At 36.8% G+C, this 18,502-nt stretch overlaps 1 protein-coding gene across 3 annotated transcripts in view; it reads right to left on the bottom strand.

Moving 5' to 3' along the window:
• PIK3C2G (phosphatidylinositol-4-phosphate 3-kinase catalytic subunit type 2 gamma) overlaps positions 1 to 18,502 on the bottom strand; it is a 358,923-nt gene that overhangs the window by 299,542 nt on the left and 40,879 nt on the right. For all 3 annotated transcript variants that reach the window (XM_059934511.1, XM_059934512.1, XM_059934513.1), the window contains exons 6-7: positions 18,142 to 18,212; positions 13,728 to 13,791 (exon numbers count right to left, since the gene is read on the bottom strand). In XM_059934511.1, coding sequence (XP_059790494.1) covers positions 13,728 to 13,791; positions 18,142 to 18,212 — 135 coding nt within the window. The remainder of the gene's footprint in view (positions 1 to 13,727; positions 13,792 to 18,141; positions 18,213 to 18,502) is intronic.

Here is an 18,502-nt window from a genome sequence, read left to right as displayed (position 1 = left end):
AGATTGAAAGTCTGTGGCTCCCGCAAAATACTTTGAAAGCAAGACAACTGATGGCAGACCTATGTAGAGTTTCAGAAAGCATCTGTGTTTATAAGCAGTGTACAGGAGGGCAAAATTATTAAAAATCCGATTTCAGAACAAATTTGGGACAATGAAGTTTGGTGCTGGGGTGTTTGGTAATCATTTGATTGTATTGTCTTTTAAGCAACTGATGTTTCAAAAAAATCACTGATGACAAGTACGGTCTACAGTAATGACCAGCTATTCTTAAAATCAAAATTGCTGGCTTTGCTTAAGATAGTTATACACAGATTTTGTGGTCACAGTTCTAAGAGCTTTTCATTGTTTTATTTTTTATTTCTCAGCTTTCACATGTTCTTAAATTAGCTTTCATTAAAAAAAAATGCCCTATTTTGTCCTTATTCTTTTTTTGTGTTTTACCAGTAACTATGTTGAGAAGTATCCTTTCTTCTTTAATCCGTGCTAATCACCTTTCACTCTATAATATTTTAATGTATTTTATATGTATCATTAATAATGTTGGCTTTTCAAAACACATCAGCTCTATCAATTCCAGAATCACAGTCATTCCAATGGAGGATTTCAAAATGGAGTTTATTTCAAAAGAGGTGGAAAAATATTTTTCCTTTTTTTTTACACAAAGATATGAATTCATAACATAAAAAGAATTTAACTCTACTTATTCTATATCATTTTCTTAGCAAAACATTATCAATATAAAGACAGAAAACAGGTATTATATTTAAGGAACATCATTTTGTGTCTTTTGTGGAAAAACAAAACTTTTTAATATGTTGTCAGTACCTTTTATAAGATTTTATAAACACTGAAAACTGATGACAAAACCTACAAAGAATGGCTAACTAATACTTTGAAAGACACAATCAGGACTCCGGAATTGTCAACAGACTTGATTAATGAGCTAAAAGGAAAAAAAAAAAAAATGAACTTAATTGGGTTTCATTTTAAATCTTTCACAGATTAAGAAAATACAACTACTCAGTTATAACATGGGAAGAAAAATTTATGAGTAATTCATGTGGAAAAAGCTCAGTTGTTTTATTTATGTGTGAATTCAATGAGTCAGCATTGTGATGTGGCTGCCAGAAGAGCTACTTTATTATTAAATTAAATTAGAAGATGTGTACTCTCCATAACCAGAAAGTTAGAGCTCAGCACATGTATATAATCTGAACTGGAGTTTAGTGTTGAGTACCACATTTGAGACTGACTATTAACAAATAGGGCTTTCCCCAAAGAGAGCAACCCAATTATTAATATAATGTTAATATACTCATTCACAACAGCATAGGAAACTCTGTTTCCGGCTCTGCAATAAGGTTATGTGTGATAAAATCCTGATTCTGCCCCATTTCTACCTAGGACCGTTATCAAATTATTTAACTTCCATGGGCCTGAATTCCCTCTTCTGTAAAATTGGAACAATAATAATTGATTTTTGGTTAGTTGTAAAATTAAGTAAGGTAAAATAGAAAAGGTGCCTAGCAGAGAATGAGGGCTAAATTTTAGTTAATTCATTTTTAATTAATTCCTTTTTATCCATTCACACAGACTTTTCAGTTTATAAGAGAAATCAGACACTGTACGTGCCCAGATAACAAATAAGATGAAAATTAAAAAATCATTAAAACTATGAGAGAGGTATGTATTAGGTGCTAAGTTTAGTGTTCATTCGTACATTCTTAGTAGATATGTGATACATGTGAATTCGTAGGAATCCGTAAAATATTACTAAAGTGCAAATGCTGGGTTGACTTGGGTCACTCAGCTAATTTGCTCCATCTCTTACTGCAGTCTTGCAGTGCTTCTTATTTGATCTCTTTATCTCATTTGATCTACATAAAAATTCTGAAAGATAAATAATTACTTCATTTTTGAGTCGCTGAGTTTGCTAGAATATGTTAAGTGAAATTTTGCAGTTGTAGAATTAACTTGGTGATTAATTGGATTGAGCACCAACAGGAAGACTGGATTTAAGATGATTCCAAAACTTCATACTCGGAAAACCAAAAGACAGAGTGCCATTAATTATGGCTGGAAACACAGGCAAAATGGGAAGAGTTTTGGTGGAATTGTGATGCGTGTATTTTTTGATACACAGAGCTTGAGTTGCCAATGGGACAACCAAGTAGACTCAGCCTTCATCCGAAATGCAGTGGGGTTGTAGCTCTAGCAATTGTTGGACTGAGAAAACATAGTCACCTTAAACACACACACACACACACACACACACACACACACACACACACACACACTGTGTGCTCACATAAACATTAGCTGAACCATAGAAAAAAATGTAAATCCAAACTTTAGCCCAAAACAAAGATAGGATAAGTCTCTGGCTGACAGAAATTTAAGGAGGGAGCTTAAAGCCTGAGCAGTAGCTTCAACATTGATATGTCAGTGGCCTGAAGAAAATGTTGGCGGGCTTAGAGATTGGTGTTTACTGCTTACAGTGGGACAAGTGCTGAAATTTTAGACCTAAACCAATTGGTTGAGGTAGGGAAGGGGCAGACCTGGAGCTGAGATCCCTGAATAAAGCCCTGACACTGGATAGACTGTCACCTGCAGAAGGTGGGAGAAGAAAAACAATGCCTACTGATCAAGAGAACTTTTGAGGAATCCTCTCTCTACCCTGGGGCTTTGAATGAGGAAAATGATTACCTGATAAATCGTGTTATGTGTAATTGTGAAGTATTAATTTACACTACCCTTAGCAGGAAGTTATGCTAGAAATAGTGCCAGAGTGTTGTTACTATTTTGGACTCAGGCAAAAGCAAATGCAGAACTTTTCTGACCCCAAACCATTAGGTTTCCCCCCCAAATATACATACATGTGTGCACACACCCACCCACACATACACATACATGATGTTTGGTGGGGAATAATCAGCCTAAAATTTACAAATCCTATGATGGCTGATCCATCATATGAGATATTCTACAGACACAAAACACAGGATTAGTCCCTGATTTCAAGAGATATCAAAGCTAGATTTGGGCATTATTTTCATAGAGGTGATACCTGGCCAAGAAATTGGATTTGATTGTCCAGAAGGAGAATATAGATAGAGGAAAGAAAAATGGAATCCTGGGTATATAACATTTCAAACATTTAATATTTAGATGATGGGGGAGGAAGTATGGGTCACAGTTGGAGCATACAGAGTACTGAGGCATAAGCCATAAAACTACAGTTTAATGGGCATAAAAGAAAGATAGTTGATGGTACTAGGAAATTTCAGTTTGAAAAAAAGGAAGAAAAAGGAAACAATCACTTTCAAGTATGTGATGATCTTTCAACTGAAAAGGGGATTAGATTTACTGTAAGTAGCTCTGGAATGATAAACTAGAACAAATGGTTGCAAATTTAGAGACATTCATTTTGGCTCAATAATTTTTGTAAAAATTATATTTTCCAAAAATTGAGTAGGCTGCCGTGTGAGTAGAGAGTTCTTCCACGTTATAAGTATGCAAGCAATCAGGAATGTTTAGAGGAAATTTTTGCATTAAATAGGAGTTTGGACTAGACTACCTCTAAATTCTTTCTAACTCTATGGGTTAACGAAAACTAACAATAATGCTGTGATGTTATTTTATGTGCTATATTCCAAACTTATCTTAGAAATATTTGACGTGTCATAGAGTCTGAAGGAGCAGCATTCTAATACTTCAGATATTAAGCATATTTTTAAAATATTTTGAACATTGGTGAAGATTGATAACAAACTTTTCTTATCTGCATCTTTCTGGAAAACAAAACAAAACAAAAGAGCAAAAGGTTCCCCTGCTACCCCATTCCCTTCATTGAGGTGTGATGGAGACCAAAGTAATATGTGTTGAAAACAGCCATGTAACAGCTTGCCATTTTCCAAGTTTTATATAAATCTTAATGAATTTCTATTTCTGTTTACATACTGAAAATTATCAAATTCAGTTAATGAATTTAGAGACAAATTGAGAATTTAGAATTATTTTTATTCCAGGTTCAATAGTGCTATCACAAACTGCTCCTTAAAGATTAAGAATAGTCTTTGGATTTTCATTTCAGCTTAAAATGTAGAACTTTGGAGCCACTGTAACAATGAAAAAAGGCAGATAATATACAAAAATCATAATTTTTGCTGACCCCACTAGAGATCTGAGGTCAAAAGGTGACCAAGTATACTGAATTCCAAAGAGTGGTAAGGGGAGATGTAGCACACATTTGACCTTTGGTAGAGCACAGGAAAACTAGGCGGCCACTATATACGAGGGTAAGAATAAATCTGCCAAAATTTTAAAAATTCTTAAAGGCTAGAGTAAGCAGGTCAGTTTGGAATATCTGGGAGTCCAAGACACAAGGTTAGATACCAATCATTTGTAAGCTCTTTTCTGGACACCTACCAGTTGTTCAGGGGAAATAAGACAGAGCAGGAAGCTGAAGGTCCATTCAGCGGTGCAGTATGTAGGAGGTGATCAGCTTTCTGGGAGAGAGGTATGAAAGATCTCATTCTGTAGATCTTTCTCTCATAAGAAGCAAAAGCTCTAAGTTGCTGGTTTATGATACTAGAAAAAATGATGATACTAGAAGAGATAGAAATCCTCTGTGACCCTGACCCCAGGCAAAAATCTCTTGCTTTTTGAGCAGGGGAGAAAAAGCAAAACCTTTTCTGGGGGAGAGGTAGGACATGGGATAAGATCCTTTGCTGATGAGAGAATGGTAGAAGCAAAAACCTTTTGCTCCTGGGGTAGGAGCAGGAGACCTCTCTTGAGTCCAGGATCCTACATGGATACCAGTCAGCAGTCAGAAACCACGGAGGAGGGACAGAAAACTCTCTCCTGTACAAGACTAAGTGCAGATATAAGGTACAGTTTGGCTGCCAGAAAGTTCCAATCTTGAGGCTCAAAAACAGTCTGCCTAAGGCTGTGGTTGATCATTACCACAGAACTCCCTTTACCCTACTACAAAAATGAGTCTATTTTGAATAATAGACAAGAGCAAAGCACTGCTAGGGGAGAGACAAAAAAGTATTGCGAGAGATCATCTCTGCAGCATAGGCAATCGGGGACTGTTGAAAGCTTAGAGTGAAGCAGGAACAGAGAAAAAGACGCTAGTACTGCAGGCCCCCTATATAAGTACAGGTAATAGTAACTAATCACTGGAGGAGTTTGAAGCTTGATGTGCCCTGACGATAATGATAGCAACAACAAAACTCAAAGCTCAAATCTTGACTAGATTTATCAACTCTACATAATAAAAGCATAACAGAATATATAACCCAGACATTAGAACAATCAGACAAGGACTTTTAGTAACTATGGTTAGCATGTTACAGGATCTAGTGGAAAATGTGGATGACATGCATGAACATGTGGGGAATTTCAGCAGAGATATGGAAACTATATACAAGAGTCAAATGGAAATCATAGAAGTATAAAAGTATATTTGGTATTAGAGATGGGGAACTCTTTCAATGAACTCATCAGCAGATTGAACACAGCTAAGGAAAGTATCAGTGAAATTGAAGATAGGTCAAGAGAAATGATCCTAACCAAAACCAAAGGGGAAAAAGAGTGGGAATAAAAACCAGAACATACCATCTAATACCTGTTATAGTCATACATGCATTTGGAGTTCTGGAAAGATAAGAATGGGGCAGAGAGATATTTAAAGAGATGATGGCCAACATATCAGAATTTGTGGGATGCCACTAAAATTTAGAGGCAAATTTATGGCTTTAAAATTTGAATAATTCTATGTCAAAGAAATTGAAATTATAATAAAATCCTTCTTATAAGGAAAACTTCAAACAGATGGTTTCATTGGTGATTTTTATCAAACATTTAAGGGAGAAATAAAACCAAAACTACTCAAATTATTTCAGAATACAGAGTCAGAGTCAGAGGGTATATTTCTCAATTTATTTTATAAAGCCAGCATTACTCCAATGTTAAAATCAAGCCACAACATTATAAGAAAAGTATAGACTGATGTCTCTCATAAACACAGATGCAAATATCCTTAACAAAATATTAGGTAATTGAAGCCAGAAATATGTAGAAAGGGTTCTAAATTGTTACAAAGTGTGGTTTATCCCAGTAATGCAAGGATATTTTTAAAATTTGAGAAGAATACATGAAAAAAATCATATGCCCATCTGTATAGATACAGAAATAGCATTTGATAAAATTCATCACCCAGTTATGGTATAAATTCTTAGCGAATTAGGAATAGAAGGAAACTTCTTCAGCCTAGCAAGGAGCAACTAATTTCATGCCATAACCATGTAACTTCCAAATAACATCATACTCAGTGGTGAAAGACTAACTTTCTCTCTAAGTTTAACAAGAAGGCAAGGATTCTGCTCTTACCACTTGTCACTTCTAGTAAAATTCTACTGGAGATCAGGTAAAAGAAATACATATTGAGAGAAAGTAAATCTTTAGTTCCATGATGTCTAGGATGGCAGGGTTTTTACTGCAGGTAAGTACTGGGGCACTTTTTTTGTAACGGAAATGTTTTATATCTTGTTTTCCATGGTTTTATAGGTATATACGTTTTCAAAACTAGTCAAAGTATACAGTTTACATGAGTGTATTTTATTTTATATATATAAATTAAACTTCAAGAAAGTTGATTTAATAAATATGACATCATAATGAAAGTAAGATAGAAAGTAAACAGTTTGATGTTATGTTTAAAAAGAGTGAAGAATTATGAAGGCATTAGTAGTCAGCAAGATAAAAATTAAAACTGAAATAATATCTCATTACATATACCTCATGTAGGCAAAATTTTTAAAAGTTGGACTATACCACACATTGGTGAGAAAATAAAGCAATGGGAACTCATATATTGTGAAATGTGTATGACCAAACGAAGTGTTTGGTATTACCTTGTAAGTCTATGGCCCTAGTTATGTACCCTAGAAAACCCCTTAGATTAGCTTGAATGTACATCAACAGTAGAATAGATAAGCTGAAGTTTACTAATCTAATTGAGTAATGTACAGCAATGAAAATAATTCAAAAGCATATATAGAATAATATGGATAGATCACAAAAACGATATTGAGTGAAAAATACGGGGCACAAGAAGTACATATAGTTTGATTCCATTTAGGTTCATTAAAAAGGAAACCTAAACCTTAAACAGGCATACCTCATTTTATTATGTTTCACTTTATTGCACTTTGCAGATATTGCATTTTCTTACAAATTAAAAGTTTGTGGCAACCCTGCATTGAGCAAGTCTATCGGTGCCATTTTTCCAACAGCATTTGCTCACTTCATGTGTCTGTGTCACATTTTGGTAATTCTTGCAATATTTCAAACTTTTCATTGTTGTATTTGTTATGGTGATCTGTGATCAGTAATCTTTGATGTTACTATTGTAATTGTTTTGGGGCACCATGAACCTCACCCATATAAGATGGCAAACTTAATCTATAAATATTGTTTTGCCTGCTCTGCTTACTGGCTGTTCCCCCATCTCTCTCCCTCTCCTTGGGCCACCCTCTTCCCTGAGACACAAAAATTTGAAATTAGGCCAATTAATAATCCTATAATAGCCTCTAAGTGTTCACGTGAAAGGGAGAGTTGCATATCTCCCACTTTAAATCAAAAGCTAGAAATGATTACGCTTAGTGAGGATATCATTTGACATTAAGCATGTCGAAAGCAGAGACGCACTAGAAGCTAGGTCTCTTGCACCAAACAGTTAGCCAAGTTGTAAATGCAAAGGAAAAGTTCTTGAAGGAAATTAAAAGTGCTACTCCAGTGAACATAGGTATGATAAGAAATCGAAACAGCCTTATTGCTGATACGGAGAAAGTTGCAGTGGTCTGGATAGAAGATCAAACCAGCCACAGCATTCCCTTAAGCCAAAACTTAATCCAGAACAAGGCCCTAACTCTTCAATTCTAAGAAGCCTAAGAGAGGTGAGGAAGTTTCAGAAAAAAAGTTTGAAGCTAGCAGAGCTTGGTTCATGAAGTTTAAGGAAAGAAGTTGTCTCTATAACATAGAGGTACAAGATGAAGCAGCATTGCTGATGTAGAAGCTGCAGCAAGGTATCCAGAAGATCTAGTTAAGGTAATTAATGAAGGTAGCTACACTAAACAACAGATTTTCAATGTATGTAGACGAAACAGCCTTCTCTTGGAAGAAGAAGCCACATAGGACTTTCATGGCTAAAGAGGAGAAGTCAATGCCTGGTTTCAAAGCTTCAGAGGACAGGCTGACCCTCTTGTTTGGGGCTAATGCAGTTGGTGACTTTAAGTTGAACCCAATGCTCATTTACCATGCTGAAAATCCTAGGGCCCTTAGGAATTATGCAAAATTTGCTCTGCCTGTGCTCTATAAATGGCACAAAAAAGCTTGGATGACAGTATACCTATTTACAACATGGTTTACTGAATATTTTAAGCCCACCATTGAGACCTACTGCTCAGAAAAAGAGATTCCTTTCAAAATATTGATATTATGCATATGGTCACCCAAGAGCTCTGATGAAGATGTACAGTGAGATTAATGTTGTTTACATATCTGCTTGTACAACATCCATTCTGCAGCCCATGGATCAAGGAGTAATTTTGACTTTTAAGTCTTATTATTTAAGAAATGCATTCTGTAAGCTATAGTTGCCATAGATAGTGATTCCTTTGATGGATCTGGGCAAGGTCAATTGAAAACATTCAGGAAAGGATTCACCATTCTAGATGCCCTTAGGAACATTTGTGACTCAAAAGAAAAGGTCAAAATATCTACATTCATAGGATTCCAACATTCATAGGAGTTGGAATCAAAAAGTTGATTCCAACCCTCATGGATGACTTTGAGGAGTTTAAGACTTCATTGGAAGAAGTAACTGCAGATGTGATAGAAATAGCAAGAGCACTAGAATTAGAAGTGGAGCCTGAAGGTGGGATTAAATTGCTGTAATCTCATGATAAAACCTGAACAGATGAGGAGTTGCTTCTTATGGATGAGCCAAGAAAGTAGTTTCTTGAGATGGAATCTACTCCTGATGAAGATGTTGTGCAGATTGTTGAACTGACAATGAAGGATTTAGAATATTAAATAAACTTCGTTGATAAAGCAGTGGTAGGGGTTGAGAGGAATTGACTCCAATTTTGAAAGAAGTTCTACTGTGGGTAAACTGCTGTCAAGCAGCGTTGCATGCCTCAGAGAAATTGTTCATGAAAGGAAGAGTCAATTAATGTGGCAAACTTCATTGTTATCTTAAGAAACTGCTGCTGCCACTCCAACCTTCTGCAACCACGACCCTGATCAGTCAGCAGCCGTCAACATCAAGGCAGGATCCTCCATCAGCAAAAACGATTACAACTCACTGCAGGCTCAGATGATGGTTGACATTTTTTTAGCAATAAATTATTTTTTAACTAAGGTATGTACATTGTGTTTTTTTTGACATAATGCTATTACGCACTTAATAGACTACAGTATAGTGTAAACATAACTTTTATATGCACTGGGAAACGAAAAAAAATTCATGTGACTCACTTTATTGCCATATTTACTTTATTGTGGTGGCATGGAACTGAATCTGAAATATCTTTGAGGTGCCTGTATTGATAATGGATGCATACTTTGGTGCTGAAATGGCAAAGAAAAGCTACAACATGGCTTTTCACCAAAGGATATCTCTTCTGTAGAAGAAAAGAGATATGAAGTGGTGTAAAAGCAGATCCTATGATATTGGCAATATTTTGTACCAAACTTATTGTGTAATAAGATTGTCTGCTTAGTTCTTCTTCTTTAATGGGTGTGTGTGTATGTGTGTGTGTGTGTTTGTTCTTCATATATTATATAATTCACTGCACAAATCTTAAATCATCAGATCATGTCATTCTTTTGACAAAAACCTTTAATTCTGTATCTCACTAGGAATGCAGATGATGTTGCTTAGTGATTATCTTCCTTATTGAAGATCTTTCAGTTTTCTTCTTCTTCGTGTCTGGCAGTGTTCTATACATAGGTTTGACTTTTAGTAGTTTCAGTATGCCCTTTATTTCTGCTAAGGTAGGTTCCAGTTCTGCAAAGGTGTTTTATTTCCTTTGTAACCTGACTTTATCTCCTTCATGTCTTTGACTTCTCCTTTTGTGACCTTTCAGCTGGTCCTTGTTACCAATTCATTTCACCCTATTTTCTTCTTATGATTTTTTTACTCCTTTCCCACCTCTTATACTCTGTTGTGAATGCAAATCAGTTTTGTGACATTTTTCTTCTAGATCCTATACAATCCTCTACTTTAGTAATAGTGTTAAAAATAAGAACTCTAATAGCAATAAAATAACACTTGTACTTATCTTTTCTTGAACATTTTTTATCTTCCAGCCACTATATAATATTAAGCACATTACATCTACTGTTCAGTTAATTTTAAAAAACATCACATTATTTTATTATCTTCACTCTAGTGATGAATAATATAAACTCAAGGATGGCTGAATAAAAGCTTCCCTAGCGGCAGAGGGTTTGCAAATACGTTTACCTGACTTTGGAATCTCTGCTCCTAAATTCTGTCTTTACTGCCACTCTGATTAAATTATGTTTGATATCGAAACTTCTGAAAATCCAACAGTTGATCTGCTTGTTACTAACAAAGCTTCAGTTCTAAAAAAGTAAATATATATTATCAGATCCCTATGTGCCCCCTTTCTTTCTCCTTATAAATGGAACTTTTGGTCTCTCTCTAGAGGCTAAATATTGTTGGATTTGGGTCTTAAGGAGAGGAAAGTGTGAGTTAAGAATTATTCTGCCTTCCTCATTGAATTACTTATACCTGAATAATAGAGATGCCGTATTTTTCTGATTATCTAGTTGGTACATCCTCTGAGCCATGGGCTTGATGGTAAAGGGTTTGGAGGCTTTTAGCTCATTTCACACCAGGCAGATGTTTCATGAAGCCAAACTACATTCTGAAGCATGAATAGATTTTTCTCAGTCCAGATCCATCTGGTTTACAATTAGTGCATCACTTGCTAGATCCTAGTGTAGGTTTGTCATCAGTGATAGGCATTGCTTACTGTCTCTAAAGGTCCTACTTGGCATTTAAATAAAATTTTGGAGACAATGCACTAGAGGCTACTAGGAAAAAGCAACTTTGAATCAGAAGCTGATTCTTCCATCTAGATTGAAATCTGGTTTTACATTGCTTTGTCCTGTACATACACTGCTCTATGTGCATTATGTGAACATGCTGTCTTTCCAACTAGATCATCAGCAATTTCAGAGCATGGTTCTGACTTTGATTTCTGTTGATTCCAGTGAATAAATAGTTCAGTAATTTGTACTAAGTAAGCATTAAGTAATACCTTAGGGGAAAATTCTTTCTCTTTCTTCTATTCTTAATTTCTCCTAAATGTTAGAGATGAATTCAGAATATAGCATGAATACAGAAAACATTCCTTAATTATGAGTAGAATAGAAGAGAGGAAAAAAAATGCCCAAAGAAAAAGCTGTATGTACATTACTTACAAAGTCAGCCATTTAACAAACATAATAGTTAGGATGCCCAATCTGAAATGTCAAGTCTGAAATATGTTAATAGCCATTGCTGAGGAAATAAAATATTTGGAAATGTAAGTTATCCATATTATTCAATAATATTCATGGCATATTTATTCAGCCTGCTTGTTATTTTTTTTTCAAATCATGTAATAATCCAAGTTTGAGAAATATAAAAATTATTCTTCAAATTGGTACTGTTTTCAAGGCTGATGAAATGCTACTTAATGCACTTGTCAAACAAATAGAAAGTGCAAAATTGTGAATTGATAATATCACAGTCTGTCCTCATTTCTTAGATATTTAGCTATTGATGCTTAGTAGGAAGAATGTCATTTAAAAAGTTCATTGTTTTGGGGGGAGTTCATGTGGAAAGTTGCAGACACTGTGGCCTATTTATAAAATAATTCAGATGTGGGTGATAATAACTATTTGCCAGTGATAATATAAAGACAGTATTTCTTTGATGTTTTGCCAACTTTTCAGTCATTTTGGAACAATTGGTTTCTTTCAAAAATGGTTTCTTTCAAAGTGAAGACATTGAAGGCTTCGTATGTAAGTGGTATGATCAAACTTCTATATTTGGAAATTAAGAACTGTTACAGATTCTCAAAAATTTGTGCATGTGTTTGTGTGTTTGTAAAAAGATATCTATGATACATGAGCAGTACTGAGACATTTCGATAATTAAAATTCATCCATAAGTAAGTTATGATAACCTCAAAAGTATATCTGTGTCTAGTCAAGAGACATAAATGATCTAGGAATGAAGTCTTAATGTGCCCTGGGTACCTGGTAAATTTCAAATTCTATGCTAGAAAGAATGACTATGACAAAGAAGTAGTAATTATGACACTTTTATGAGACTTAATTTAATTGTGAACTCTTTTCACATTCCACATTTTAAACTTCCAGATTCAGGCCAGGCTCAAGAAAGAAAAATGGAATTAGAGTGAGAGGATTACAATTTGGGAAGGACTATGAGCTGTGTATTTGTCACCACCATATCTTTACATATTTATGTGGAATTCACGTATGAGATTGGTATCTACATCAAGAAATATAACTTATTATTTTCAGAACCCTTTACTGTTTTTTAATATTAGGAGTAGTTACTTAAGATCTATATCCTTTTATATATATCGAGTCATTTTTTTTAATGGAAAAAGGAGTCTTGTTTTCAATACTTTCTCTTACCTCGTTTTCTGTAATCATACAATGTTTTATCTGTGGAAGACTGATCCTTCCCTGGAAGAACAAGCTATAAGAAATGATCTGCTTAATGGTGACTACAACTTGGATGCCCAATAGGTGGCCAAATCTCAGTAGTCTTGGACTGAATCCATTATGTTCCCTGCCAAGCTAGCTTCTCCTGTCTTCACTGTTTTAGTTAATTGACGTCTCCATGCAGTCAGTCAGCAGCCAGGAATCTGGAGGTATTCTAAACACTGTGTTTTTTCATTGCTCACAGTTTTTCAGCAAGTCATGTAAATTACAGATTTTCACCTGTTATGAATCTGCCTCCTCCTGTCCTTCCCTATAGTAGAGCTTTTGTCCATGCCCTCCTCATTTCTTTGGGTTAATGAAATGTCCTATAATCACCCATCTGTCATTCTACCGCCCTGCATAACGGCTCTATGTCATCAGCTGATAAATTAGAAAATCATTAAATTGTCCATAAAATGTCCTTAAGACCCTATGTAACTTGGTTCCTGCTTGTCCCTTTCATCTGGTCTTTTTTCCAGGCTCTCACCTTGAATCCTAATTGTAGCCATTGCAAAGTACATACAGTTTCCTAATCACACCAGGCTCTTTGCTACCTGCTCTGTTCATGTTGTTGTATGCTTATAGTTATCCCTACTTTGCACTTTCCTTACCGCGGTCCTTCTCTGGCTGGCTTACTTATTTTTCAACACTCAGATCAAATAAGTAAAATTGATAACCCTCTTTTGTGTGTCCTGTATACACATAGGTCTTTCATAGTGCCTATGACACTTTATTACACACATCTGTTTACTTTTCTGTTTTGCCATGATAGAATGAAAGTCACTCAAGTGTAGACCCCCTGCTTTATTCATCTTTGTAGCTTCAGAAACTTGCAAAGCTTTAGAAAAAAGAGTAGAAAATTAATAAAATCTTATTGAATTAATTAAAGAAGTAACAAAAGTTAATACCTGGGTTTTCAATAGGTATTTCAGGTGGGAGTCATATTTTTTGATTACTGTTGAGAGACATTGTCTGGAAAGAAAAAAAGAACTTTGGTTAAAGTTGGGTAGGAAAACTTATATTAACTTTAGCACATTTATCACAAGTTCTGCTTTGTCCATGTTTCTATAGCAAACATGGTTTAAAAAGGATTACTGTTGACGTACTTTTAATGTCATTTCAGATGGATGCCTTATAAACTTGGTATAACTTGATAGACTACAAACGTATTTGAAAACTTTAGAACTCCAGAGAAATCCATGACAACTTAACCAAACCTCTGAAAGACTGTTCATTATATCAAACTACTCTCAATTTAAAATATAAGTTGCAAAGGGATTCATAAGCAGATAATGACAAATAAATTGAGAAATATTAAATATGCAAAACTTTTCAGAGAATTGGTTTTAGAATTAATGACATATACTTATCATAAATGGTGTTGTCTTTGACACCAAACCTCTGTGTTTTCTGGTATTTTTGCTTTTTTCTCTAAGCTTCTCTTAATGCTTCAGCTTTATCTATACTTAGGTGGAATAGACGTGAGTTGAGCAGAGATTCTTTTGGCTTCACTGTTTAAAATTATTTTCCCAAATGTTATTAACTTTCCCTTCCTGTTTGTCCTGAAAACTCCTGAATTGAATTGAATAATCAGTCATACAACACAAAACACAGGGTTAAAAACACACCAATATATTTTACAGGAGCTGCCTTCTCAGTCTTTATTAAGTTGCCACTTTAGTTAGACAAAATGCATAGAATATGTAAAAGTCCATGGAGGTGTAGGAAAGGAACTGTGAAAGATTTTGGCTATTGGAGGATTTTTATATAAAACCTGATCCTAAAATTTAAAAAGAAAAAACCCTCAAGAATTCACCTGCTTCAGCACCTTTCTATTAGGTATTATATCTATTTTGTAGAAAACTCCTAGGAACCAATGAAGGTATGTGATTTGCCCAACTTCTAAGAGGAAGTTGAGTCAGAGAAGAGGGACACTGAAATCAAAGCTTGTGCCCTCTAATGCTTGGTCTCGTCACATCATAAAGTGGTCTGAGGAACGCAGGCAGAGTAGCATTGTATTTCAGAAAGCAAAGTCCTGGGGGTTACCAAGGTGGCGCAATAAGAAATCCCAGCCTCTCTCTCCTCACAAAGATCAACGGATAGCTATCCACGGACAAAAACAGCTCTGGGGAGAGCTCAGGAAACCACCCAAGAAACTTCAACAACACAGTGGGAAGCAAAAACCCCTGAGAATAATTCCATAAAGAGGGAAGAGAGAATAGCTTCATTTTGCCTGCATCATCCCATCCTCCAGGCCAGCACTGCTCAGTGCCAAGAGGGAAATCCCCTGCTAGAACGAGTTCCCCTCTCTTGGAAAAGAGGAGTGGGGTGAGCGAGCAGCTTCCCCAGCCTTTTGGGACACTGCATGAAGGACCTGCATTGCTTTCATCTCACCCAGAGACCAGCAAAGCTGAGACGGATAAAGGTGGCTAGAACAAGGAAGAAGGGCAGTGGCTACCAGCATCAGCCATGCAGTGGGAGTTACCATGGTTCCCAGCCACCTGCTCTGCAGAAAGCCTCAGTAGCTTTCACTACTGAAGAAACCAACAGCCAACACAGCTGCCACAGACTCCCCGTAGATTTCATTGGTTTTGTTTTCCTCCACTGCACCGCCCCTGCCAGACCCTGAGATCCACACCTGCAGCTAGCCCAGGCCTCAGTGGCTGCTCAAGTGCAAGGTGCAAGTCTATTCCCCATGACTGACCCCTTCCAACAGCCCCTCCAACTGTGCACCTGCATGCCACTAGCCTGACCTCTGTCACTGGCGTCCGCTGCCATGTACACATCTGTGGTGAGATCTGGCACCTATGAGAGTGCACACTGACAGCCAAGATACCCACAGCTGTGTCTGGGGCAGATTTGGCCCTTTCTCCTGTCACTGGTCTGCACCACTGGGCTCATCTGCAGCTAGCCCCCAAGCTGTGCACCTGCACACCCTTGTCCTGACTCTCGTCACTGGCTTTCACTGCCATGCACGTGCCCATGGAGAGAGACTGCAGCCACAGAAGTGCACACCAACAGCCAGGATCCCTGCAGCTGCCAGTGCCCCCACAGTTAGTCCTCACCCTTGAGACTGGCCCTGCCCCCCACCCCCCAACTATATGAGTGTCTGCAGCCAGCTCCTGCCACTCCACAGGCGCCTGCACCTGGCCCCCAGAGCTGTGAGTATGTACACCACCAGCTCCAGCAGCAGCTGCTGCCTGCCCTGGTCCCTAGCTGCTGGACCTGGAGGCACCACTGAGCATCGCAACAGCCCTGGCAGCTACTGCAGATCCCCCCACAGTGCTTACCAAGGACCACACGGTTGTCGATGCTGTGGACCCAGTGACCTGAGCTGAGGAGACATCATGCCCCCCGACCCCCTGACCTGGCGTTGTCTCACAACCCTGCACTTGGTGCCTGGCACCACTAGGCCCAGGGTCACAGCACGTTCCAGTTGGCCCTCGCCTGTAGGTGAAGGTCTTCCCGTACTGAAGGCAGCCCATAAAGTCTGGAAGAGTTGACTGCTTCTTCCTGCATACAGACAGCTATGCAAGGCTACAAGATCACAATGAATCAGGGAAATATGACACCACCAAAAGAATACAGTAAACTTCCAGCAACTGACCCCAAAGAAATGGAGATACAAGAATTGTCTGACAAAAAATTCAAAATGATTGTCCTAAAGATGCTCAGAGGACCACAAGAGAACACAGAAAAAGAATTTAATGCACTTAGCATAACAATACAAGAACAGAATGAGAAATTCAGCAAAGAGGTAGAAAACATAAGAAAGAACCAAACAGAAATCTTTGCACTAAAGAATACAATGACTGAGCTGAAGAATTTGATAGACTAGACCAAGCAGAAGACTCAGTAAACTCAAAGACAGATTTCTTGAAATTACCCAATTGGAGGAACAACAAAAAGAAGAAAAGTAATGAAGAAATGTTGTCTGTCAACTATACTTCAATAAAAAAAATACAATAAAAAAAGAAAAGTGAGCGAATAAATCCTATGGGACTCACAGCCTCCTTTTGTCTCTCTGTGCCCCAGGTAGCAGCCACCTACAAGTCACCGCCCTCCACAGAACAGTTCAAAACAGGTCTCTGATTCCCAGGGATTCCCCAATTATTAAAGAATTTGTCAGGTTTGATGCCTCTCTCTGCGTTTGTTGTTGTGGTAGTTGTTGCTTTATAAATTTATTTTGGAATACAACCTTTGTTTAATATGCCATTTTGATGGGGACCTATCTGATGCATGTAATTAGCAATACAGTAAAAATTTGAATTAAATTATATCAAAAGTCCTCCTAAGTTTTACCCATTCTATGATTTTATGGTATGAGGCCGAATACTGGGGCGGGGGGAGGGGGGGAGAGAAAGACACAAAAAAGGAAAAAAAAATGGAAAGATATGATAGTTTAATGAAAGAATGTGGCCTTTGCAAATTGCAGACAGCCCTGATGTGAATCCTACTACTAACAAACTGAGCGGCTGACCCCAGGCAAGTTATTTACCCTTCCAGAACTTCAGTTTCCTTGATTCTGAAGTAAGATAATATGTATTGTTATGGGGTTGTGGGGAGAATTAGATGCGACGATGTATACAAAATGTATTAGAACTCCAGGAAGTGATAGCTATTATTAATAGTCACTAAAAACAATTTAAACTCATTCTTATATCGGGCTGTGCTTTAGAGATTTATGACATATACCTCCCACACTCCATTTTTTGCTCATTCAGCTCAGAACAACTTTAATTCCAGATAAAGGCACCCTGTAGCACTGATATCTTCTCCCAGGTTAGCTTCCTGATAGGTCTGTTCTTTCAAATAATACATGCATACGTTGAGATATCAGACTCAATTAGGATATGTTCATTTGCTGTCACTTGAGTTTTCCAATTTGAAGTCACACTCCTCTGTTTATAATGTACCAATTATTTTCAGGGTGTTCCAGAAAGGAATTTAAAGCAGGAGATGGTGACTTTCAAACTATGGGAATTCAGTTATACAAAGAGCTTAGTGACACATGCACAATCAAATTTACAAAATGAATAAGGAAAAAAATCCTTGAAAATGTAATAACCGGTAGCAGAGATATTTTTAAATGAATGTTAGATTGTTCTGGAAGGTGTTAGCAGCTCTTCTATGTATCTGAATAGCTGCGAAGAATAGATAATTATTAACAGAATTTGCCAAAGGGAGATATCTATTAAAAGTACAATAGCTTCCACAGTACTAGTGAAAGGACAGTTATTATAATCGACTGAAAAATATTGTGATTTGGCACTTGAGAACTCAGTCAGAAAGTAGTCTTGGAACAGGAATAAAATGTCTTACCTGGATACTTTCCAAATATGCATAAATTCTAGAAGTTGGTTCAGATAAAACTGACTGTGGTCATCTTCAGGCTGTAGACAGCAGAATATATTAATATTTATAGAGTGAATAGGAACGAATACCAGATAAAAATAGGTCCATAACTTCCTGCTGTCATTTTATTCACCTCTTTTGATAACTCTCATTTATCATTTTAATACTTTGTTTTAAAGACCTTATAAGACTCTCCTCAACTGTATAAGCATTCTTTTCAAAAGTAAAACAGAAAGCTGAGCTTTGGTTGAGGATAAACCCCAAGGATAGTTGAAAAACATACTGCCATCACCAAGGTCAAACATTAATTTCTCCCAGCAGGAAGGCA

The sequence above is a fragment of the Balaenoptera ricei genome, chromosome 10 (genome assembly GCF_028023285.1).
Source record: "Balaenoptera ricei isolate mBalRic1 chromosome 10, mBalRic1.hap2, whole genome shotgun sequence".
Taxonomy (NCBI): domain Eukaryota; kingdom Metazoa; phylum Chordata; class Mammalia; order Artiodactyla; family Balaenopteridae; genus Balaenoptera; species Balaenoptera ricei.
This window is presented reverse-complemented; position numbering and strand designations above follow the sequence as displayed.